At 46.9% G+C, this 25,688-nt stretch overlaps 3 protein-coding genes across 4 annotated transcripts in view; 2 read left to right on the top strand and 1 right to left on the bottom strand.

Moving 5' to 3' along the window:
- Positions 1 to 603: 603 nt before the first annotated feature.
- On the top strand, positions 604 to 2,177 carry LOC134013854 (insulin-like). The gene is made up of 3 exons (XM_062453596.1): positions 604 to 672; positions 1,166 to 1,358; positions 1,851 to 2,177. The coding sequence occupies exons 2-3, from the start codon at positions 1,178 to 1,180 to the stop codon at positions 2,000 to 2,002; spliced, it is 333 nt and encodes a 110-aa protein (XP_062309580.1). The 5' UTR covers positions 604 to 672; positions 1,166 to 1,177; the 3' UTR covers positions 2,003 to 2,177.
- A 685-nt stretch (positions 2,178 to 2,862) lies between these two features.
- Positions 2,863 to 9,455, top strand: nipal4 (NIPA like domain containing 4). The gene is made up of 7 exons (XM_062453684.1): positions 2,863 to 3,088; positions 3,871 to 4,137; positions 5,550 to 5,606; positions 5,736 to 5,826; positions 6,220 to 6,380; positions 6,668 to 6,835; positions 7,185 to 9,455. Exons 1-7 carry the CDS (start codon positions 3,049 to 3,051, stop codon positions 7,679 to 7,681), a joined length of 1,281 nt encoding a protein of 426 aa, XP_062309668.1. The 5' UTR covers positions 2,863 to 3,048; the 3' UTR covers positions 7,682 to 9,455.
- Positions 9,456 to 21,415: 11,960 nt separating this feature from the next.
- The window catches only part of gria1b (glutamate receptor, ionotropic, AMPA 1b), a 57,249-nt gene continuing 52,976 nt past the window's right edge, over positions 21,416 to 25,688 (bottom strand). Inside the window, exons 15-17 of one of the 2 annotated variants that reach the window (XM_062453133.1) lie at positions 24,853 to 24,967; positions 22,878 to 23,012; positions 21,416 to 21,655 (exon numbers count right to left, since the gene is read on the bottom strand). In XM_062453133.1, coding sequence (XP_062309117.1) covers positions 21,470 to 21,655; positions 22,878 to 23,012; positions 24,853 to 24,967 — 436 coding nt within the window. In that variant the 3' untranslated portion in view covers positions 21,416 to 21,469. Of the gene's footprint in view, positions 21,656 to 22,877; positions 23,013 to 24,049; positions 24,165 to 24,852; positions 24,968 to 25,688 lie in introns of both variants that reach the window. The other variant, XM_062453134.1, reaches the window with a different exon arrangement.

Genomic DNA, 25,688 nt, shown 5'->3' with positions numbered 1-25,688 from the left:
AATTCACACCTCACTCACTAATTTCCTCATTCATTCATACACTCACTAATTTACTCACTCACAAATTCACTCACTATTTCACTTGCTCACACTCACTAATTCACTTGGTCACACACTCACTAACTCACTCACTAGCACTCACTAATTCATTCACAAATGTATTCATTAATTCACAGACTCGCTCGCTCACTCATTCACTCGCCTGAGCCCTGGTTAGGGTTAGGGGTAACCCCCCCCCCCCTAAAAACGAGAGTATCATACACACCCACCCACGCACACACATACACACCCTCAGGTAGTGTAGCACCTCCGGTTACGTCTGATCCACCCGTTCCATCTGTGATGCCACTTAGTAAGACAAACACGCCTAACCAGGCGTACTGATTGGATTGCCATTTAACATTAAGAATATGTCCACTCTATCCCTTCGTTTTCCGCTGACAAAGGAGAACGACGCCCCCCCACCCCCTTCCAGAGTCTTCCCCCAACCCCCTCTCCAGGCTTGCCTGCTCCAGCCCCATCCCTCACAGTATCCACCACCCCACCCCCACCCATGGGGGTATATATATTAAGGTGAGGCCCACTGATCTGCCTCAACCTACCCTGCTCTCCAGCATCTCTACCAGACCTACCTGATCCTCCACCATCTCCTCCTCACCTTGTCCTCCACAGGTAACACCTCCAGCCCTAGAGCCTCACCAGACTTCAACACCGCCAGGGACAGAGACCTGAAGGTTTACAGCTCAGACTTGATGTCATGTTAGTAGTAGACCCCGGTCTGTTCCTTTGAATACTTGAAAGTATGTTGTTGTAGAGCTTTACGGAGGTTATCAGGTTTGGAAGGAGAACTGTGTTGATGGGGCAGACAGACAGGACACCTCTGTGCGTAAGTTACTCGTAGGCAGTCAAAGAAAAGGTGCAGTTCTGGGTTTGGTCTTGGGTGTATGAGTGACCACAACCGCAGGTGGTAAAGATGGTGTACACTGTAGCTCACTGTAATTCTCATGCTGTCACTGGTAACATGCAATGTGTGTGTGTTTGTGTGTGCGAGTGTATTTTGTGTGTCCATGTGATGTACTGCAATGTGTTTGTCTATATGTTTTGTGTATGTATCTGCATGTCTACCTAATAATCTAATGTATGTATATGTGTGTGTGTGTGTCAGCTCTCCGCCACCATGGCCCTCTGGTTCCAAGCTGTGTCTGTGCTGGTGCTGCTGGCTGTGTGCCCCCCCAGCTCTCAGGCTGCAACGTCCCCTCAACACCTGTGTGGATCCCACCTGGTGGATGCCCTTTACCTGGTCTGTGGAGAGAAGGGATTCTTCTACAACCCCAAGAGAGACGTGGACCCCCTCCTAGGTGTGCACTCTAGCTCCCTCTAGCTACTGTACCGCTCCATTCTTCATTCTGCTCCTCCCCTCCTCTCGTCTAACCCCACCACTCTCCCCTCCGCTCTCCTCTCGTCTAACCCCACCACTCTCCCCTCCGCTCTCCTCTCGTCTAACCCCACCACTCTCCCCTCCGCTCTCTTCTCCCTTCTACTTTCCTCTCCTCTCCCTCCCCCCTTCTCTCCTCCCACCCCCCATTTCACCTTTCATCTCCTCTCCTCCCGCTCCCCCCTCCTCTCTTCTCCCTCCTCCATTTCACCTCACCACCCTCCTCTCCATCCCCCTCCACCTCTCCTCTCCCTATCTCTCCTCCCCTCTGCTTTCTTCTCCTTCCCCCCTCCATCTCTCCTCTCCCCTCTCTCTTCTCCCCCCTCCTCTTCTTTACCTCCCCCCTCCACCTCTCCCTCCCTCCTTCTCTCCCCCATCTCCTCTCCCTCTATCCCGTCTATCCTCCCCCCTCCAGGGTTCCTATCCCCCAAGGCAGCAGAGGGAGAGAATGAAGTGGCAGAGTTTGCCTTCAAGGACCAGATGGAGATGATGGTGAAGAGAGGTATCGTGGAGCAGTGCTGCCACAAACCCTGCAACATCTTCGATCTGCAGAATTACTGCAACTGAGGCCTGGCTGTGTGACACTGAGCCTAACCCTGCTGTCTCCAGACCCTGGCCTTCCTCTCCCCAGATCTCCCAGTCTCCAGACATGTGACGGAAACTCTGCTCGCAGTGCACATGGGAACTGAACATGCTGAGACTAATTATATTTTTCTTAGAAAATAAAGTTCTATGAAATGAATGAGGTGTCTGCCTTTGTATTTTGCTGAGATTAGTGTGGTCTGTTATTTGTACGTAGCCTATAGATACATATTTATTATAATTTAAACATTGGCAAACGATTAAGGTGAGCTTGATTTGATATACCCAGTGCTATGAAACCTGTAATTTATATAACTAAAACGTCTAGCATGGAAAGTAGATGGACGGATTCGTTTCACACGTAACTGACAGGGTTGTTATTGTCACCATTGAGAAAAGGGAAGTCTGAGAGTAAATTAGAGGAACCAATGATATCAGACCTCGCAAGTGAGTTGGCTTCCCCGCTTTTTAGAAAATAACGAAAAACCTGTCCGACGGAAATCGACATCCCTTTTTTATTCTGCTACTAGTCCGGGTGGAGTGACGAGTGTCCACAAGGTGTCCCGCTTTATTTCTAGAGTCAGCTAGTCCTGAAATAGGCCCACATTCAACGTCACAATAAGCTTTAGAGAATGTTTTGTTGAACTGACGAATTTTTCTTCTTGGAGCAAGTTGACGACACGCAAACATTCGGTCGACTGAGGTTATATAGGAAAATAAGTAGATATTATTCGGGAAGCGAATTGGAAACGATTGTTCCTGTCGTCAGTCTGCGCCGTTTGGGGCGGGACTGACACACCTGTGTAGCCGGGGGCAGGTGCATTGTGTTTACGGGCACGCCTCGCTCCCTAAACTATCAAAACCACAGGGGTTCCGCTAAACGTATCATCAATTCTGAGACAACGCCGCTCGGCAGTAGGTCTAGTCTGCAAAGAGAGGAACCGTTTTACTCCTATATCTTGATATATAGGGTCATTGTAAACTAGTGTCAAGTTGATTTGTCGTAAACGGTTGGATAAGAATTCAACACAATGCAATATGTTAATTTAACAGAAGATGCATGCAGAAACGGTAAGTTAATGACACCACTGCAAGTGTAATTTACATATACTCTATTATTAGTATTGTTCGTACAAGATTATATTAGATACCAATTTAGTGTCATGGTTTATAACAGCATTTGTTGCCTTCAAATACTATGCTTATTGGCGACCAGGATTGTGCGTGGATGGGGAAGTGATTTGTATTAAACGTCTCGTCCTTTTCACGTAAAGAAAACTAACAGTCCTCTGAATATCTATGAATAAGAAACTGAAACAGTATGTTTCCAGAGAATGGGTAGAGTGTTTTTCACTTGAGCAGAATATACAACTTAAGCAAACAGTCTCGGATTTCAAAATTACTGACCGGGGTGTTTGAGGACGCCCATGTTGACAATGTTAACATCATGGGATTTTTGTTCTGTTAAGAACTGAATGCAAGGCTACTTCCCTGAGACAAGTCGTCGATAGCTTATCTAGTATGACGTGAATGAGATCGTACAAAATCTATTGAATCCTGATTTATACATTCATATTTATAATATTGATTAAATATTGATATTGATCTAAATAACATCAACACAAAATGAATCATTTGAATGTCCGTGGCTTCATCCAGATTCCACAAGGTCACCTCACCTCGGTCTGACCTGAACATTCCACCTGCATGTTCATGGATGTTATGACGTCACCGTGTAACCTGGTGCACCGATAGCGCCCCGGAATCAGTTCCATCTACCTGTGGAATGTTGATGACGTCTGAAACATGATTCAGCAATCAGAGAATGTCTATGCTTTATTAACCCCCCCAAGGTTCCTCAGTGCGTGTGTGGTGTGGCTCTCAGGCTGTGGTGTGTGTGCTGAGTGGAGGAGCCACCGATGGAAATGGCACCTCCCCCCTCCCCAACACCACGGAGACAATCGCCGTGCTGGTCACCACCGGCAACAACAAATGGAGCAACTATAACTTCTGGGTGGGGCTGAGCCTGGCCGTGATGTCGGCCTTTCTGATTGGTGGAAGCGTGTTACTGAAGAAGAAAGCCCTCCTCCGATTGGCTGATACTGGACACACGAGAGCAGGTTGGTAAACCAGGGGTCTGTTCCATTAAGGGCTAAGAAAAGTGCGGTTTAAATGCCAAAACCAATATTAAACTTGACACATCGGTCAGGGCTTAAACGGTCCCATAAAGGTAAATTCAATTTCAAGACAGGTTCAAGTAATGTGTACACTATTGTTAACCCTTGTGTTATCTTCGGGTCATTCTGACCCATCAGTCATTGTGACCAACCGTTGTATTGCGACAACTTTACCGCATACAAAAACAAAGTGAAGCATTTTCTTTTAACCGTTGGGCTGTCTCAGACCCCCCACATTGCAAAGGTTAAAAGAAAATTATTTTTATTTGTTTTGTATTGGGTAAAATTGGGTAAACACAACAATGGTTCGTTATGAACCTTTGGGTCATGTGACCCGAAGGCAGCACAAGGGTTAAGTAGCCAGAGAAGTTGGAACATGGATCAAATTGGTGCACCAGTGTAAAGCAATGGTAAAGAGAGTGCAGTGATGTTCACGGCTAGGTGACCTGTTCCTGGAAGTATGGTCTCTTTAAAGTGCCCTGTGACCTTGTCATAGCTTCCTCATCCACCAAGTCATCAATGAGATTACATGCCATGATTGACATAGAACACATTGGTTGAGATCCTGTCTTTAGACTTGACTTTGATAAAAAAAAAAAAAATACACCCACCAAATGCATCAAAGTTAACTTTTTGGCCATTCTTTAAATCAAGGCTATTGTCACATGGTGTTGAGTCGATTGTAGGCAGGAGACAGATATAATGCAAGAGGTTTTTTTTTAATGGATGTCCATCAGCAAAACAAGATAATAAACAACTTAGGTGTCTTTGAAAAAACTACAAAATGGAAACAAAGTTCGTTATCTGGCGCTTGTCCGGGGGTAGGGTCGCGGGGGCAGCAACCTAAGCAGGGAGGCCCAGACTTCCCTCTCCCCGGCCACTTCCACCAGCTCTTCCTCGGGAACCCCGAGGCGTTCCCAGGCCAGCGGAGAGACATAGTCCCTCCAGCGTGTCCTGGGAAAAGCTACGGTGCTTTTCCCTGGCCAAACTGTCAAACGAACAATGTAACGAAACAACAGACCGAAGACACACTACACAGACTGACATACCCACATGGACCAAAAAGAACAACACGGATCAAAACAAAAAGGGTATGAGCCTACCAGAAAATGTATGTGTCAAAACGTCTGTCTCTACTAGAGTGGTGTGCTGACAGACAGAACAAACACAAACAGGGTGGGACACGTGTAATCAACCTTTGTTTACCTTGCTTCCCTATTTCTCTCTCTCTCTCTCTCTCTCTCTCTCTCTCTCTCTCTCTCTCTCTCTCTCTCTCTCTCTCTCTCTCTCTCTCTCTCTCTCTCTCTCTCTCTCTCTCTCTCTCTCTCTCTCTCTCTCTCTCTCTCTCTCTCCAGGTGATGGTGGCCATGGCTATCTGAAGGACTGGCTGTGGTGGGGGGGTCTTCTCACTAGTATGGACTCAAACAAAATGACCTCCATTAACTCTTAGAAACAGAAGAGATGCACATAGAGATGATTACATTATTTACTTTTTTGCTGTCCTGGTCACTGATCTGTTTTTCCCTCTGTGTGTATCATAGTGGGCGCCGGCGAGGGGGCCAACTTTGCAGCGTATATGTTTGCTCCTGCTACCGTGGTTACACCACTTGGCGCTGGAAGTGTCCTTATCAGGTACCCATAGTTCTGTCTCTCCTACCCTCTCCTCTCATCTCCTCTAGTCTCCTCTCTTCCTTTCTCTCCTCCTCTATTCCTCACCATTTGCATCCTCTCGTCTCTTCCTTTCTCCTTTTATCCTCTCCATTCTTCTACTACTCTCATCTCCTCTCCACTCCATTGCTCTCCTTTCTTTTTCCTTTCCATTGAATTCCTCTCCCCTCCTCTCCTCTCCCCTCATCTACTCTTCTCTCCATTTTTCTTCCCTCCATTCCTCTCCTCTCCCCCTCTCCTCTCCCCCTCTCCATTCCTCTCCTCTCCATTCTTCTCCTGTCCTGTCCTGTCTTGTCCTCTCCTCTCCTCACACTATCCTGCAGGTAATCAGTGTGTGCTGTTCTGGGTATTCCTCAGTGCAGTTCTGTCCTGCTACCTGCTGGGGGAGACCCTGAACCTGTTGGGGAAGCTGGGCTGTGTGCTCAGCCTGCTGGGCAGCACCCTCATGGTCATCCACGCCCCTGAAGAGGAGGAGATCTCCACTCTGGAGCAGATGACCCAAAAGCTACTGGACCCAGGTGAGCTGGTGAGCAGGGAGGATGTAGACAGGTACATAGTTAGTCTGGGTAACAAATAGGATGGCAGACAGGTAGGATGGCAGACAGGTAGACACGTAGGATGGTAGATGGGTAGGATGGTAGACAGGTTGGATGGCAGGCAGGTAGGCAGGTAGACAAGTAGGCTAACAGAAGGTATGCATGTCCTGTTTTTTGTCTTTAATTATTGTTTATGTGCTAACCTTTGTCTGAATGATCTGATTGGCTCGCTGTGTGTATGTTTGAGTGATCTGATTTGTGCTTTCCAGGGTTCCTGGTGTACGCCAGTGTGCTGCTGGTACTCTGCCTGGTGCTCATCTTCTACCTGTCTCCTCGCTATGGCAACAGCAACATCCTTATCTATATCAGCATCTGCTCTCTACTGGGGGCCTTCACTGTCTCCTCTGTGAAAGGACTGGGCTTCGCTATACGCACAGGTAGGGAGGGAGGGAGGAGATATGGCGAGAGGGGACGAGGAAGAAGGAAAGGAACTTGGAAGCCTTCTGTGTGTTCTGTAGGATTTGAAAGCCTGTGGTTACTGGGATTGGAATAAACAGAGAGAGGAGGAGAGGAGGGATTAATTAATGTATGATGTAATACATTTCATACCTTAAGTTTAACATACCGTCTCTCTCTGTCGGTCCTTTCACCCCCTCCCTCATTCCTCCTCTTCCCTTCTCCCTCCTCCATCCTCTCCTCCCCATCCCATCCCTCCCCTTCCTCCCTCCCCCCTCCTCCATTCTCCCCACCCCCCTACCCCTCTTTCTTTCTCCCCTCCTCCCTCAGTCTTCTTTGACGTCTCCGTAGCAGCCAACCCTCTGACCTGGATCCTGCTGCTGATGCTAGTCTCCTCCATCGTCATCCAGGTCAACTACCTCAACAAGTCCCTGGACTCCTTCAACACCCTGCTGGTCTACCCCATCTACTACGTGTGCTTCACCTCCGTGGTGCTGCTCACCTCTGTCATCCTCTTCCAAGAGTGGAGCTCCATGTCCGGGGTGGACGTGGTGGGGACACTGGGCGGGTTCCTGGTCATCGTCCTGGGGGTGGCCATGCTGCACCTGTTCAAGGACCTGGTGGTGACCCTAGAGGGGGTGGCCTGGAGGCTATGTCAGCCGCTGGACAGGGAGGAAGGGGGGGAGGGGATGGGGGAGGTGGGGGATGGGAGGGGGGAGGTGAGGGGGAAGAGGGGGGAGGATAAACATACGCTGATAGACAACATGGTGGTGGAGAGTTTGCCCCCCATGAGGGAGGATGGGCCTAGGGTCTTCATCATCAGCTAGTTGTCTTCATCCTCTTCATCTTCCTCATCTTCCCTACCTTCATATTGATAGTCCTTGTCATCATCCACTGCCGTAGCGTCTTCATCAGCAGCTGATCATATTCACCATTATCATCATCATCATCATCAGCGGCAGCAGCTGAGATGACGACGGCGATCCCATTCATGCCACCTTGCTTTTCTCGCCATCATCATTTTCTGATGGTTTCCTCCTTCATCAGGAGGTCTTCATCCCTCTCTGCCCCCAAGCAGCGTGAAGACTGCTCTATAGAGATGCACTTGAACTCATGTAAATATGGCCGTAAATAATGTCTTTAAGGGGTTGTTATGTTGCGGTGTTGATGCACAGTAGACAATGAACAGTAACTGGTGTACAGTAGCTGGTGTACAGTAGCTGTACAGGACTCAGGGTGTTGAGGATCGGCTGGTCTCAAAAGAGAGCAGCAGTCACCCCCAGCAGAGCAAGCTGGGAGTGACGCTCTTGTCTTCAGATGCATCAACCATGGACCTGACCACTGAGACAACATCTCAGGTCTCAAACACTGCAGTACTAGAACCAGAACATCCTCTTACTGGAGTTAAAGGATAAACACATTCTGTTCTAGAACTGCTTAGGACCGTCCTGGGCTGCGTTTCCCGATAACGATGGATCGTAGCAACGATCGAGCAAAATAACGAAACCATTGATATTTCTTGCGTGCGTTTCCCAAACATGCTCCTAAGGAGTAGGCTTATCTATGCGCTTTCAAGAGCTACGAATTTTCAAGAGACACTTTAGCTACGGTGTCTTTGGGAACAGCCCGTAAAACTAAGATTCGTCGTACGACGGATTCTACGATCAACTTTGTCTTACGACACTTTCGGGAAACGCAGCCCTGGCTGGTGTGTCAGAACCATGCATGGATGCAGAACGTTTTCAGGACCAAGAGGCTCAGGGTCGGAATTGGGTAAATTTCAATGATCCAGCCAGCCAGAGTAATTCAGGATCCCTTAAGCCCCACTGGGATTTTCAGGGTGTTATGTGTTGGTTTGAAGTGACCCTAGTTCCTGGCAGTGTTGTTTGATAGTAACTGACCCGAGTGTGATCAGGATCCTTCATAGGAAGGCTGACTGCAGAAGTCCCTGACATGCTGATGACGGAGATCTATGAAGCTGCAGGATGACGAGGCTGCAGACCTCTGTCTATGAGGTGTGGTGGTTCACCAGTGGTTCTTCCGTTTTGCCTGTGGGGGTCCCCTTCTGGAGAACCATTGAAGAGCCTTTCTTGTTTCCCTGTAGAACCGCTCATGGTTTATAATAGTTGCAACACTTCTAGAAAGCAATACCACAACCGTGAATATGTTGTCAACATTGCGTCCCAGATGTTGTGTTGACCTGTTGAGGTCATTGGTTATAGTCACGTGACAGTCACCATGAGTCGTAGAGAAGATACTTCATATACTTCGTATGATTGGAGGATGGGTGAACATCTGTAGATCCCACCATTACTAGGCCCTACATAGACCTCGTAGATGTAAAGCTGTGTGCTGAAGGCCCTGTCTATAATGTCACAGATGGTACTGTACCTGGTCTATGATGTCACATTTGTTACTGCAGGCCCTTGTCTATGATATAAAATAGCTATGGAAGACTGGCCTCGCCTGCATTAGTTTTTGAAAGAGCTGGTATTATTCACAATTAACAACAAGAAGAGCTAGATGTATTTATTTGATATGTCCGTGATGAGAACAAGCATGTCATATTCCTCTGTTGGTCATTAAAACATTCTGGCTTGATCTGAAGTGCATTGTGGTTGTTTACGGGCTGTGTGAGCAGAATTTCAGCTTGAGGAGGCTTGCACAAGTCAACTATCACTAGTTATCTATCCACTATCAATACCAATCAAGTTTAATAAACATGCATTGCTACAAACAAGGAGATTAATGTGTGTGTGCGTGCAAGAATATTTGACTGTAACCATCCTAGTCAGTAGATCTTCCAACAACCAAACCGGTTCTGGCGGTTCTCCTCAGGGAACGTTCAGCGTGGAACCCTCCTCCAGACAGATCCTGTTCCTAACAACATGCAGGTGTCGGGTATCCTTGGCTGGGCTCCAAGACTGCTCCATACATACTTCCTCTGACAACTGTAGTGGGCTGGAGGTAAATGATTCACAACTTGAGATGTCCCAGAGGGGTGGACTTCTTCAGAAGTGTGTAGAAAGCCCCACCCCTCTGGGGACCCTGTTGGAGAAAACGTGTGTACCTAAGAACGTCAGAAAAAAGGAGTGGGGGTGGAGGGTGGAGCAGACATGACCTTAGAGGAGAAGTTGCTAAGAGTCCATGCACCAGAGGATGTTAGTCTAAACACGGAGGAGGCTCTTCATGTTAGCATGGCCTCACCTTAACACACACCTGGATACACACCTTTACACACACCTGGATACACGACTTTACACACACTTGGATACACACCTTTACCAAACCTGGATACACACCTTAACACACACCTAATCAAACACCTGGAAATATATCTTGAAATACACCTTAACACAAACTTGGATACACACCTGGATACACACATTAACACACACCTGGATACACAGCGTAACACACATCTTGACACTCACCTTAATACACACGGGGTGGAACTGCTCTTGATTAATTTTAAAAGCATTTGGAGGAAAATTCACACCACCTGAACAGGCACAGAGAGTTATCCCCTGAAAGCTGTATAGCTACACCACACTGCTGCTTTGTCCTCAGACTTGTTGGGACCTGTGTTGCTGTGTCACCTGGACCCAGCCCAGATTTCTCTGCTTGAGATATTCCAGTACTGTGCAGTATACATTTATGAGTTCCATGTCTGTTTCTATGCTTCATTGGCCAAGCACTTTATGATATCCTTTCAGGATTAATAAATAAACTTTCATCGAATTGAAATATTGACCTGTGAGGACAACATGGTAAACACACTGGAAATAAGGCTTTAGAATTCTTACATGTGACTGCCTTATAGTTTTTGATTCTCTGCCTTATATGTTTCTCGTGAAAGAATATGTCCATCAATTAACCGCTTGATTGCTCAATAACAACTCAACTATCTTTTCAGGAAGCTTTCAGCTTCCTTTTTACACGTGATGTTGGCCTCTGTCTGCAGTACCCGCCAAGACCACCAGGTGGAAGCAGAGCCCAAATCACTGAGTTCATGATGGACTGAGAGTGAAAGATGGACATCAGGAGGAGTACCAAGTATAGGGTCCATGTGTTTTCACCTACAAATTTATAGTATCCTGATGGACTGTTGTATTGATATGATTACAGGATTTGTGCTAAACGCATGACAGTCTCTGTACACATACACAGGTTGCTTCACACAGCCACCCTCCACACTGACCATATTAGGGTGTTCCTCTTCCTGGCGTTAGTTCATTATGCAGCTCACTAATCCCTCCCCCACAGTCGTGATCAGCCACTTCCACCCGGCTCCTGATTGGTCATCCACCTCTCTAATCCCTAATCCTGTCAATGGGATTGGCTACGCTGCCACTCAACGCCAGACACAATCTTACACACCGATGTAATATGTTTAGCCACCATCGCACACATGCACACACATACACACTCATACACACACATACATACAGTACATACAAACACACACACATACATGCAAACAGAAAAAAACATACCAGTGAAAAAACTGGGATTTATGCAAAGTCACACATATACACACATTGACAAACACACACACACACCTCCCACAGCCTTCTCTAAATCATGACAGAAACGTGTTATTAAACCTGGCATAAATCAGAGGATGAAAAGCTGAGAGATGCCCTCCTCCCTCCTTTCATCCCTCCATCCATCCCTCCTTCCTTTCATCCATCTCTCCCTCCTTCCCTTCATCCTTCCCTCCTCCTTCATAAGTCTCCTGTTATTTTGTTCCTGCTTGGATGTGTTGTTGTCCTAATTACTGTGATCACTCATCGTCCAGGACTTCTCTCTCTCTCTCTGTCTCCCCCTCCTCCCTCTCCTCTATCTCCATCCTCTTTCTGTCTCTCAACCATTTCTCTTTCAACCCCTCCTCCCTCCCTCCCCTCCTCCCTCGCATATCATCTCCCTCTTCTTTCTGTCTCTCAACTCTCTCTCCCCCTCCTACCCTCCCTCCCACAGCTGAGAGCTAGTGAGGATGATGTTCTGAAGCTTATCTTCACCTGAGCTCTCACAGCTCCACCACTCTGCTACGGTGGCTGTGAGGGGCCAAACCAGAACCCCACAGTGGTAAAACATGAATACCAAGTGTCTTCACTGATCCCTGTGCTCGCCAGCCAGATACTGAGTGTGGAGCATGAAAATACGGATTCCTTGGTTATTGTGGTAGGCGACTTTAACAAAGGCAATCTCACTCAAGAACTCCCAAAATATAGACAATTCATCAAATTCCCTACCAGAGAAGGAAACACCTTGGATCACTGCTACTCTACAATCAGCAAAGCATACCATGCGGTCCCCCGAGCAGCACTGGGTCACTGACCACGCCATGGTCCACCTGATTCCTGCATACAGGCAGAAGCTAAAGCGCTGTAAGCCTGCTGTGAGGACATCAAAACAGTGGACCAGTGAAGCTATGGAGGATCTGCGGGCGTGCTTGGACTGCACTGACTGGGACATGTTCACGACTGCTACCAATAGTCTGGATGAGCTCACAGAGGCTGTGACATCATACATCAGCTTCTGTGAGGACTGCTGTATACCAACACGCACCAGGGTAAGCTACAACAACGACAAACCCTGGTTTACAGCTAAACTCAGAAGGTTGAGGTCAGAGAAAGAGGCCGCGTTTAGGAGTGGGGACAAAGACAGTTTCAAGGAGTCGAAGAACAGGTTTAGCAAGGCGGTGAGGGAGGCTAAACGACTGTACTCAGAGAGACTAAAACACCAATTCTCTGCAAACGACTCTGCTTCTGTCTGGAGAGGGCTCAGGCAGATTACCAACTACAAGCCCAGAGCCCCCCACTCCACTAACGACTCCCGTCTGGCCAACGACCTGAATGAGTTCTACTGCAGATTTGAAAGACAATTGGACAGTCCTGAACTACCCCTTCCCACCCAGGAGGCCTCCCACCTCCCACCCTCTACAGTGACGACTCTCTCCATTCAGGAGGGTGAAGTTAACAGACTTTTCAAGAGGCAGAATCCCCGCAAAGCAGCTGGGCCGGACTCTGTCTCTCCAGCCACCCTCAAGCACTGCGCTGACCAGCTGTCTCCGGTGTTTACCTACATCTTTGACACCTCCCTTGAGACATGCCATGTGCCAGCCTGTCTCAAGTCCTCCACCATCATCCCTGTGCCCAAAAAGCCAAGGCCAACAGGACATAATGACTACAGACCCGTCGCCCTGACCTCTGTGGTAATGAAGTTTTTCGAGCGCCTGGTGCTGGCACACCTTAAATCCATCACTGACCCTCTACTGGACCCCCTGCAGTTTGCCTACAGAGCCAACAGGTCTGTGGACGATGCAGTTAACATGGCCCTCCACTTCACCCTACAGCACCTGGACTCCCCAGCATCCTATGCCAGGATCCTGTTTGTGGACCTCAGCTCTGCCTTCAATACCATCATCCCCGCCCTGCTTCAGGACAAGCTCTCCCAGCTGAACGTGCCTGATTCCACCTGCAGGTGGATCACAGACTTCCTGTCTGACAGGAAGCAGTGCGTTAAGCTGGGAACACAAGTCTCTGACTCCCGGTCCATCAGCACCGGATCACCTCAGGGCTGCGTCCTTTCTCCTCTGCTCTTCTCCCTGTACACCAACAGTTGCACCTCCAGTCATCCGTCCGTCAAACTCCTGAAGTTTGCGGACGACACCACCCTTATTGGGCTCATCTCTGGTGGAGACGAGTCTGATTATAGGTGGGAAGCGGCCAACCTGGTGACCTGGTGCAGCCAGAACAACTTAGAGCTCAATGCTCTTAAGACAGTGGAGATGGTTGTGGACTTCAGGAGGAACACAGCCCCACTCACCCCCATCACCCTGTGTGACTCCCCAGTCAACACTGTGGAGTCACACAGCAATCTGCCTACCCTCGAGGACCTGCACACCTCGAGGACCCTGAGGCGAGCGAGGAAGATTGTGGCCGACTCCTCCCACCCTGGACACTCCCTGTTTCAGTCACTCCCCTCCGGCAGAAGGCTGCGGTCCATCAGGACCAATACCTCACGCCACAAAAACAGTTTCTTCCCTTCCGCTGTTGGCCTCTTCAACAAGGCCAAGGGACCACACTGACTCTAATGACTTCTTGCTTAAAACACACTGCTTTTTGCACTGAATTACAAAATGGTATCTTGTACATTTGTATTTTTTGTAATATTTGTATTTTTGTATTTTTATATTGTAATTTACGGCAACTTATATTTTATTTTATTGTATATTTAATTCTATTCTAATCCCACTTAGTACTGCTAGTTTATGTACCCTTAGTATAGATAGTCCACATATTTAAATTTTAGGTACATGTTTATTGTATGCACCTTCCTGCCAAAGCAAATTCCTTGTCTGTGCAAACTTTCATGGCGAATAAATCCCATTCTGATTCTGATTCTGAGGAAACAGGAAACAATGAAGCATGGATTTATTATAGTGTCATGTGACCTGGCACCATCTCTGCTCACCCCACTTTCTGCTCTTTTAGAAAGTTAATAATTTCCTCGTCGCTGTTGATGTCTTCATTGTCATCTGGATAGTAAAGCTCCTCGATATCGCTCATTTTGAAGATGACATCAGAGGGCAATAAGTATCAGTATCAGACCTGATAGTGAGAACAAGGATTGAAAGGAGAATGAGAGAATGAAAGAACGATGCACTTTGCTGTCCTTCTACATAAGCATATCAGCATCGTACCCCTCACACAGCCTTTTATCTGAGTTTAGACACATCTATTAGACCTGGGGATTCAGTACGCACGCACGCACGCACACACCACCATACAAACCATACATACACACTGACCACACACAGACACACACATCATACACACATACACACTTCATATACATAAAGCTTACAATACACACACACCACACAGACACACACATCATACACATACCATACATACACACCACACACACACATTTACATTTAGTCATTTAGCAGACGCTCTTATCCAGAGCGACTTAAAGTAAGTACAGGGACATTCCCCCCGAGGCAAGTAGGGTGAAGTGCCTTGCCCAAGGACACAACATCATTTGACACAGCCGGCAATCGAACTGGCAACCTTCAGATTACTAACCCAATTCCCTAACTGCTCAGCCACCTGACTCCCCACACATCATACATACACCATACACACATGCTCACAGGCTCATGTACACACACACAAATGTTCCTGAACACACATCACACAAGCAATTCACACACATACTAACATAGAAGTATAAATGCACAAACCCATACACCCGCTCATATGCACATACCAACACACATACACCAACAAAGGTGTATCCGAGAGTGTGTGTGTGCATGCGTGTGTGTGTGTGTGTGCATTCATGTGTTTGAGTCTGTGTAAGTTTGTGTTCAGTGTGTGTGTGTGTGTGTGTGTGTGTAAGAGTGTGTGAGTTTGTATGTGTGCATATGTTTGTGTGGCGTGAGGATGTATAAGTGTGTGAGAGAAAATGTATTTGCAAGTGTGTGTGTGTATATGTGTGTGAATGTGAATGGGTGGAGTGTATGTGTGAGTTTGTGTACATGCTTGTGTGTGTAAGTGTGAGGTCTGCATGAGTGTGCATGAGTGTGTGAGTGTTTCTGTGAGAATAAGTGTGCGCGAGTGTGTGAGTGTATTATGTGTGTGAATCTGCATATGTGTGTTGTATGTGCATGTGCGTGCGTGTGTGTGGGTAGGAGTGGAGTATGTAAGCCTCTGACTGTCTTTAATAAACTGACAATCAGAATCAGAATGGGTTTTAATCGCCATGAAAGTTTGCACAGACAAGGAATTTACTTTGGCAGGAAGGTGGATACATTAAACATATAGGAATCTTAAAACTTAAATATGTGGTCTAACTATACAAAAGGAACAAAGTCTTGCTAATACTAAGGGGATTTAGAATAAAAATAAAATATAAAATATAAATTAACCATAATTTACAATCTAAAAATACAGATAGCACAAAAAATACAAATAGTACAAAAGATACAAATAGTGCAAATTGCAATGTGGCAAGGTGTCATTGTGCAGATTGTGGTTAAATTCTTTAAAGTCAGTGTGGGCCCTTGGCCTTGTTGAAGAGGCCAACAGCGGATGGAAAGAAACTGTTCTTATGGCGTGAGGTTTTGGTCCTGATGGACCGCAGCCTTCTGTCGGAGGGGAGTAGCTGGAACAGGGAGTGGCCAGGGTGGGAGGGGTCGGCCACAATCTTCCTCGCTCGCCTCAGGGTCCTCGAGGTGTGCATGTCCTTGAGGGTAGGCAGATTGCAGACGATCACCTTCTCAGCAGTGCGGATGATACGCTGCTGTCTGCTCTTGTCCTTGGCAGTGGCGGCAGCGTACCAGATGGTGATGGAGGAGGTGAGGATGTACTCAATGATGGCTGTGTAGAAGTGCACCATCATTGTCTTTGGCAGGTTGAATTTCTTCAGCTGCCGTAGGAAGTACATCCTCTGTTGTGCTTTTTTGGTGAGGGAGCTGATGTTCAGTTCCCACTTGAGGTCCTGGGAGAGGATGGTGCCCAGGAAGCGGAAGGACTCCACAGTGTTGACTGGGGAGTTGCACAGGGTGATGGGGTGAGTGGGGCTGTATTCTTCCTGAAGTCCACAACCATCTCCACTGTCTTAAGAGCATTGAGCTCTAAGTTGTTCTGGCTGCACCAGGTCACCAGGTCACCAGCTTGTCAGCTTCCCACCTATAGTCAGAATCATCCCCACCAGAGATGAGCCCAATGAGGGTGGTGTCGTCTGCAAACTTCAGAAGTTTGACAGACGGATGACTGGAGGTGCAGCTGTTGGTTTACAAGGAGAAGGTACTCTTGGTGTGGTGGGAGGGGGCGTGTCTGGAGGGACGTGTCTGGAGGGAGACCTGGGTTCGATACCCACAAAGGCTTCCCCCAGGAAACCATGACAACAGAGGAGGACATTTCTGGCTCTGTACTCAAACCTCTGTCCCAGCGGTTAGCAATATGTAATCTCTCCCCTCCCACTCCTCCTCTCCTCCCTTCCCCCTCTCCTCACCTCCCTCCCTCCCCCCCTCTCCTCCCCTAATCTCTAATCGCACTGTGGGGAGCAGATCACACTACTACTGTATAAAAAATCATAAATACTGCTAATACTCCTCAGTACTGCTAACACTCCTCAGTACTTCTACTAATCCTCAGTACTCCCAATACACCATCATGCTCAGTATTACTCTGTAATACTTCTCAGTACTCAGTTGGAAACTGGTTGGCAGCGTGCCTTCAGGTTAGTCCACATTGCTGCTCAAACTGGGACAACTAAGGATGTTCCCAGATGGAGGTCACCCCAAACTCTCTCTCTCTCTCTCTCTCTCTCTCTCTCTCTCTCTCTCTGTGTCTCTCTCTGTCTCTCTCTCTCTTTGTGTGTGTCTCTCTCTCTGTGTGTGTCTGGGGTGTTGTTGTCTCATCATTGTTTACAGGCCATTACCTATGGCTTTTTGGTTGACTCTCTCTCTCTCTCTCTCTCTCTCTCTCTCTCTCTCTCTCTCTCTCTCCACTCCTCCCTCTGTCTCTCTGACACAAGTGCTCTCCACAAAGTTTTAATGAGCGAACAGTGCAGCCTAATGAGCCTGGACCTCCTAATTAGGGCCTTCCTGGATAATTGCTGCTTCCTTTGTGTGTGTCTGTCTCTCCCCTCCCTCGGTGACAGGGGGTAATGAGGTGTTACACCGTATGATGTCCCTGGATCACAGAGTGGAGGAACAGAAGGTCCTATATGCTCTGAAGCGTGAGCATTATGACAGTATTTTATTTTTGTTTAGACGAGTAAAACGTCAAGAGTGAAGGATGAAAAAAATCAAAATAAGAGAGAGATATGGAGAGTCATGAAATTACTTTTTCAAGAGAAAGTCAGAGAGATGGAAAGGTGAGTTTTTCCTTTAAATAGACGTTCCCTCTTTTTCTTCAGTTCCTGGTTCTTGTCTTTCTATATACTCCCTGCCTTCTTCTTCTTCCTTCTCTTCACCTCTCTTTTCCTTTTCTCCTGAGTTATCTTCTTCACTCCTCTTCCCCTCGCCTCTCTTCCCCTCCATTCCTCTCCCATCACCTCTCTTCCCCTCCATTCCTCTCCCATCACCTCTCTTCTACCTCCCCTCACCTCTCTTCTCCTCCCTCACCTCTCTTCTCCTCCCTCACTTCACCTCAGGGTCATGTGTTCAATCACTCTGGAGAGACATGAGGGCTGATCCATAAATTGAGACACAGTTCCGCAGAGCTTTAATGTGTAGGATCACAAACGTGAAAAAAAAATTCTGGTGTAGAGTGCAGTATCCTGGGAACACAGCCTTTAAACAAAGCAGTCAGAGTTCAGGGATGTAATGTGTGTAGTCTTTCTTTTGCTCTTCTCCTGTATATCTTTAAGTCTGCAGACCGGGCCAAACAACCATTCACATATCCACAAGGATGTGTTTAGAAAAGTCTAAAGTTTATTCAGAACAGAGCGCTGTTATTTACCCCCCAGCCCCCACACACGACTCCCCCACCCCTCACACATCTCCCCACTGTCACTGTCTCTCTGGGGCCAGACCTCTACACAGAGTCAGACAAACAGGCAGGTAGACAAACAGATAGGTGAACAGATAGACAGACAGGCAGACAGGTTGGCAGACAGTAAGGTAGACAGAGAGACAGACAGGTGGGTAAACAGTAGTGTTGCTTTCGTCAATGAAAATTATGACTAAATATCGTTGTCAACGAACCTTTATCACGTGACGAAAATGAGACGAGATGCAACGTAAATGCTGGTCATGTGAGGATGACTATAATTAAATGTATAATGCGATATTGTTGACGAATAAAAACGAGACAAAATGTGGTTTACAAAATAAAAATTATGCTAAAATGTCGAATCTTCGTTGACCAAAACGAGACGAGACGTTATAACGTTATTTCGTCTTGTTTAGTCGCGTTATTATTATTAGCCAACTCATGAAGCTGTGGTTAATGAGTCTCATTTTAATGTTACCTTTAGACGTAAGCCACTGTAGCTGAAAACGACTGAGACAAACGTGTGTGTATATTTGTTTGTGAGAGTGTGAAGTGGGTTAACATTTGTGACTAGTGTGTGTACTGTGAGTGTGTGTGTATTTGTTTGTGTGAGAGTGTAAAGTGGGTTTTAAGTTCCTACCTGACTGACTGACTAAGCATCCCTTGTTGGCCAAATACTGTAGCTAGTTTTGTCATTCACATAGCAATCCCACTGAACTGAATTTGGAAACAACAACATGACTTTGAATACCTTATTCTAGACCAATACATACATTTAAACAAATGGTATTGGCATTAACATGCCTCCTGAGACTATTGCTTAGACTACTTCTGTTTTGATTAAAAAGAGACTGAAATACAATTTTCGTTGACTAAAACTAGACTAAATGTCATCAGTTTTCATCGACTAAAACTAGACTAAAATGTCATCCGTTTTCGTCGACTAAAACTAGACAAAAATAGTCATGGATAATTCTGACTAAAATAAGACTAAAATGCTCAGACTTTTAGTCGACTGAAACTTGACTAGACTAAAAAGAGTGTGAACGTGACTAAAACTAATAAAAACTCAAATGACAGCTTGACACAAAGACTAGACTAAAACTAAAATTAAAACAGGCCGCCAAAAACAACACTAGTAGACAGACAGACAGGTAGACAGACAGACAGGCAGGTGGGTAGAGCAGGTGGGGAGTTGTCACTGTCATCCTGAAGATTTTACCAAACATCAGCAGAGGAAGAGGAGTCCAGGTTATAAAGGGACATTTCAAAACAAATCCAATTCAACCTGGTTTAAACAAAGCTGTAAAGTTAGAACCACACCAACATGACATCTCTGAGCATGTCTCACACACACAGAGCCATATCTTACAAACGTCATCTTTTACAAAGTATAAAACATGATTTCAGTTCTGTGACACAAGGAGTCTTTAAAATTCAGAAATGTTAGGTTCCAACCCTGTTCCCTATAGACCTCGCTGTGTGTCCAGTTTAGGAGGGTTTTTGTGCTTTGAACAAATCTTTATTGCAAAAACAAACAACTCTGAAACCTGCATGCTGCAAAATGACTCACAGAAAAACCATCAAGGGTCAATCCTGTTTCAGTTCAGTCAATTCAGAAAGTGAGTTTCAATCTAAAATGAAAATACTATGAGGTGAGAATAGGGACATAACTCTGACAGCTTGAAAGATACGAATTGAAAAGCCGTAATGTTGTAAGAAACCATTTGCAAGCGTGTAAAATAAATTTGCAGGCTTGTAACTTGCGGGTGTATTTCTGTGTGATGGATAGGATGACCCAGGTAGCGTTAGTTGCTGATGTTGTAGAATCTGATGGGTCAAGGGTGGAAGGTCCCGCCCCCAATTTCACTGTTCAAAATCTGTCTCCCAGTTCAGACTTTTAAAACGTTCACAACGTGACACTGGCTGAACATCTAGTTTTTCTAACTAAACAGAAACACATTTTGAATACCCGTAAGTGAATTCGGAATACATCTGTAATCAAATGATGCTTACAAACATTCAAATTATGTTCACATGGAAAGGTACAAGCTTGTACCATTTTTACAACTTATTTTGACATTAACGCTTTTCAATTTCTGTCTCTCTTCTCACCTCTTGAAATACAGTTTCTTCATATTCAATGAAACGCAAAATAATTCAAAACAATTTTTCAAACTATAACAACTGTTTCAGTTTGAACTGAACTGAAAGCTTGGTGACCAGAGCACATGTTGATGGTCCTGTTCATGATCCCTCATCATCTCTCTCCGGAACCAGGAGACCCAATCAGTCCTCATCAGCTTCCCTGTCAGCAAGCTGAACCCATGTAAACATTAGCTTGTTTACTTGTAAACAACAAATGAACTGTAATCAGGTGATAGGGGTGACGCAAACAGAAAGACAGGCCGACAGGTGAGGGGGGGTGGGGTAAAGCAGGGCTACGTGGGGTAATAAGGGGTGGGGGTTGGGATTAGAAATGCTTGATTGTTAGAACATTAACATAAGGCAGACAATATGAAGTTGATTCTAGAAGACAGAGAGACTGAGGTGAAGACACACAGGCCTGCCATAGTGCAAATACACTAGCATACCCTCCGGATGGAAGACAGGGAGGAGGGAAGAAGGGAGGAAATGGGAGGAATCATGGGAGGAAGAAGGAAGGAAGAAGGGAGGAAGCATGGGAGGAAGCATGGGAGGAAGAAGGGTGTTTACACAACAGGTGAACTCCTCTCTAAGGGTCTTGGTTATTGCAGCAGAGGAGGGTGAGAAAACTGTATCTCTAGAAAAGACATGTTGATGCTTTTTGTTGTCCTCAGTGAGTCCAGCCAACCAGTCAGCCAGCCAGATAGCCAGTCAATCAGTCATTCAGCCAGTCAATTGTATAACCAGTCAGACAGTTATATAGCTAGTCAGGCAGTCAGTCAGATAACCAGCCAGTCAGATAACCAGCCTGTCAGGATACCCATTTGGCAGTTAGTTCAGTGACATGTGAGCAGAATGCAACACTTATAAACCTTTTTTCTATCTTATATTACACCCCCCCCCCCTGTGTCCCTCCTTCCCTTCCCAGGTCGGAGCGGCTCCTGGTGGGTGCAGTCACATGCCCGAGGAGGCCAGGCCCATGCCGCCCCCCTGGCCCATGCAGGGCAGAGTCTGGGGGCCCTTGGGGAAGTCGTGAGCCAGGACACGCCCGTTCTCCCCTCCGGCCCCTCCCCCTCCGGTGGCCCCGCCGCCTGTCATCCTGCTGAGGGTGGAGCTTAGCATGGCGGCATCGATGATCTCCTGGAGGAGAGGAGAAGGGAGGACAAGAGGAGAGGTGCGGAGAAGGGACGAGGAGAAGGGAGGAGATAAGAGGAGAAAGGAGGAGGAGAGGACGAAAGGAGAGGGGAGGACGAGAGCAGAGGAGAAGGAAGGAGAGGGGAGGAGAAGGGAGGAGAGGAGAAAGGAGAAGGGGAAGAGAGAAGAGGAGAGGGGAGGAGAGAAGAGGAGGTGAGGAGGAGAGAGGAGGAGAGTAGAGGAGAAGGGAGGAAATGAGGACAGGATAGGGGAGAGGAGGAGAAGAGGATAGGGGAGGAGATGGAAGGGGGAGCAAAGAGGAGAAGGGAGGAGAAGAGGGGAGGAGGGGAGAAGTAAGGAGAAGAAAGGAGAGGAAAGGAGAAAGGGGGAAGTAGTAGAGAAGAGGAAAGGAAAGGAAAGGTGATGAGAGGATTAAGATTCATTCATCCTTATCTCGTTATGAAGTTATGGTTATGAGGCCATATAAGAGTAAAGAAAAATGTATATTCAATTTTGTTATTATTATTATCCTGAATCCATGACAAATTATCTCACTGTCTTTCTCTGTCTATTCTCTGTCTGTATCTACATATCTGCCCTCTTTCTTTCTCTCTCTCTCGTTCCTGTCCTCCACTCTCTCGTTTGCATCCTGTGCTCTCCTCAGTTTAACATAATGAAAGCCTGTAGGGCTGAAAGCAGAGCTAATGATTTGCATGGCTCCTCTCTGTGCTGCATACACCCTCAGTGTTCATAAATCATTCAAACTTTTCACTTCAATAGCTGCTCAACCCTGCTCTCTCTCTCTCTCTCTCTCTCTCTTACACATCCCCCTCTCTCTCCTTCCCTCTGTCTCCCTCCCTCTCACTATGTCTCCCTCTCCCTCTTTTTCTGTCTGCCTCTCTCCCCGCCATCTCCCTAGGGTTCTCTCTTCTCTCTCCTTCTCTCTGTCTTTCTCTTCCCCACCACGTTTTCATCCCCCTCTGCCCCCCCCCCACCTATCTGTTGTCTGTCTGCTGTAACTAAAAGCTGTGTGTATGTGACAGTTTAAACACCTAGGCTGTTTGAGCCACAAGTCCTCCCCCCTCACCCCCCCGGAGCCCAATGTAGCAGGATGCCTGGGATGCAACAGAAGTGGTTGGGGTGCTTAACTTGGCGTAGCTCCAGTTTTTACATCATAACCACGTGGTTACGATGTAAAAGAGAACAACAAAAAAACACACACTCCTACCTTCATCCTGCGTGACTCTATACGAGACTTGTAGCAGAACTCCACCAGAGCGACCAGCATGGCCAGCCCCAGCCCTCCAATCAGGATGTAGAACACCCCCGCCACATTACTGAGGCTCAGGGCGCTTGTCTTGTCCTATCAGAGCACAGGACATGAGTCAGGGAGCCAATCAGAACGCAGAACGCAGTACATGCACAAAGAGACACACGCACACAAACACACACACAGGCACATCGTTTTCCTTAATTTATTTTATTTTATTTAACCTTTATTTAACAAGGAGAGTCCCATTGAGATTAAAAATTTATTTTTCAAGGGAGACCTGGCCAAGACAATAAATAAACCAGTCTACAAGCAAGTATCTGGATACAATTTAGCTTGTACTAGCAGGTCATGTCTCCATATTCATCTTATTCATCTGTGTGTCTAGGCTACAGAACAGCTAGCTGCTAGCATCACATCTTCTCTGACTGAGCATGGCATGCACACATGCACTGTACAAGCTGATCATTCACTCACCCCAGGGTTTCAACATGGCTGGTTAACTAGCTACAGAACTTGTGGGCATAGTTAGAAGACTAGCTGAAGGACTATTTAGGGGAATAGTTGACTTTTACCTCATGGTACCACACACATAGAGACATGGTGGGTTAAACTGCTAACTTTATTTTGTTAATCACTTTCAAATACTATTGATTTGTATTCTAAAATATTTAGCTGGCTGTTAGCGTTAGCAAGATAGCGTTGCGGATCTCCGACAGTGAATTAGTAGTTTTGAGGTATACACCATCAGGAAATAACTGATCATTGTTATGGTATATATCAGCCAATGGGATTAATGATGCACTCGATCTCTTAGTCTTTCATTGATAAGCTCATTCAGGAAGCAGTAGGCTGGTCAGGCCATGGCACCCATGGCATCACAGGAAGGGGCGGGACTTGTGTGCATCAGGTGACCATGCATGTACTATCTGTGCTTTGGGCGGGGCGTGTCTTGGCCCCATCCGTCCAATTGCATGCTGCGTGACAGAGCTGTGAGGGGTGGGGGGGTTTGGGGAGAGGGGGGCGGGCGTCTCTGGAGCAGGAAGCTGTAGGGGTGCTGGAGTGGAGTGAGGGGGGGTGGGGGGGGGGGGGCGGGGGGGTATAAAGAGAGGACCAACACGTGGACTGACCTTTCTTCCAGAATCCTTGCTGCCACACTCCCCTTTATCGTACCACCATTTGTTTTTCAGTTTGTCTAAGACGGCCTGCTCATTGAGCTTCAACACTGCTAGGTTAACTGGGATTCTTCCGGGGGGTGGAGGGGGAGGGGGGGGAGATAACATAAATAACATTTAGCTCTATGTTATCTTATGTCACTCATTCTCATCATCATCATCATCAGTGAGCTGGCAGACATTAGCACCCATCATCATCATCATCATCACCACCACAACCAAGATGTGTTCTACAGGTTGTTAACACAACGACAAAACAACAAAACACCAGACACACAGTAGAAACTGTCACTGCCAAAGTGATATGCATTAATACTCCATCTAGCTGGTCTAAGCTGGCTCCCTGCTGCGAGATGTGTATTACTATATCACTTTGGGTAACCGGCAAGTTGAACAACCTCAGACAAGCACAAAGCCTTTCTGACTATTACTTACTGAAAACATTTTTCTCTAAAAGTAGCAATAGTAATGATCAAATTGAAATCTTTAAGTCTAGTAGGAACCAATTGTAACTTGTACATTATGGATGGATGCATTATCGTTCTAACATGCAGGCTACTGTTACAGCAGACAATCAGGATAGGGTCAGGGGTCAAGGGTGAACTCTCGGGGGGGTTTGCAGCCGAGGTGTTTGTTTGTTCGCGTTGCCGGTTACCCGCCCGCCCCACCCGCCCGCCCACCCACCCATCCCTCCCTTGTTGGAGGCCCCGCCCGCTCCCAGCCAACACCCCGGTATGGGGCGGGGCTCTGGGTCTGACCTTGGAGTCACCTCCCCCGGTTCCGCACTCTCCTTTGTCGTACCACCATTTGTTTTTCAATTTGTCCAACAGGCCCTGCTCGTTGAGCTTTAACACGGCCAGGTTTACTGGGTTTCTTCACGGGGGGGGGGGGGGGGGGTGGAGGGGTGGGGGGAGGGAGTTACAGGACAGATGGGATAGATATACAGCCGTCAGGTTGGGAGGAGGGAGTTACAGGACAGATGGGATAAATATACAGCCGTCAGGAGGGGGGCATACGCAGCAGGTTAGCAATGTATAGAAAACAACTAGAAGTTCATATCAACAGATTGTCGCTATTTACTATCACAACAATCTAAAAAGCATGGTGTGTATACGTCAAACTGTTTATGTGCCTGACATATTAGATTATAATTGTTGGTTTGTTCGTGTTATACATATGTAAGAGATGGCTCTGATGACTCTGTTTCACTCTGTCAACCCCCGACCCCTTTCTGATAGACAAAGAGGGAGGGAGAAGGAAGGGAGGGAGAAAGAGAGATGGAGGATAGGAAGAAAGTGAGATGGAAGTGAGGGAAAGAGAAAGGGAGAAAGAGAGACGGGTGGGGAGGGAGAGAGAGAGAGATCGGGGACGGACGGAGAGAGTGAGAGAAAGAAAGAGCGAGAAAGAGAGGGGGATTGGGAGGGAGAGAGAGAAATGGAGGAGGGAGGGAGAGACAAAGAAAGAGAGGGAGAAAGACAGAGGGGGATAAGGAGGGAAAGAGAGAAATAGAGAGGGAGGGAAAGAGGGAGGGGAGATGCAGCAATTAACTGATTTTACTATTAACCGCGATTTAAAATGTCTCGGTTTTGTAACA

Source organism: Osmerus eperlanus, chromosome 27 (assembly GCF_963692335.1).
Source record: "Osmerus eperlanus chromosome 27, fOsmEpe2.1, whole genome shotgun sequence".
NCBI classification, from domain to species: domain Eukaryota; kingdom Metazoa; phylum Chordata; class Actinopteri; order Osmeriformes; family Osmeridae; genus Osmerus; species Osmerus eperlanus.
The sequence above is the reverse complement of the archived record's forward strand: the minus strand, read 5'-3'. Positions and strand labels throughout refer to the sequence as shown.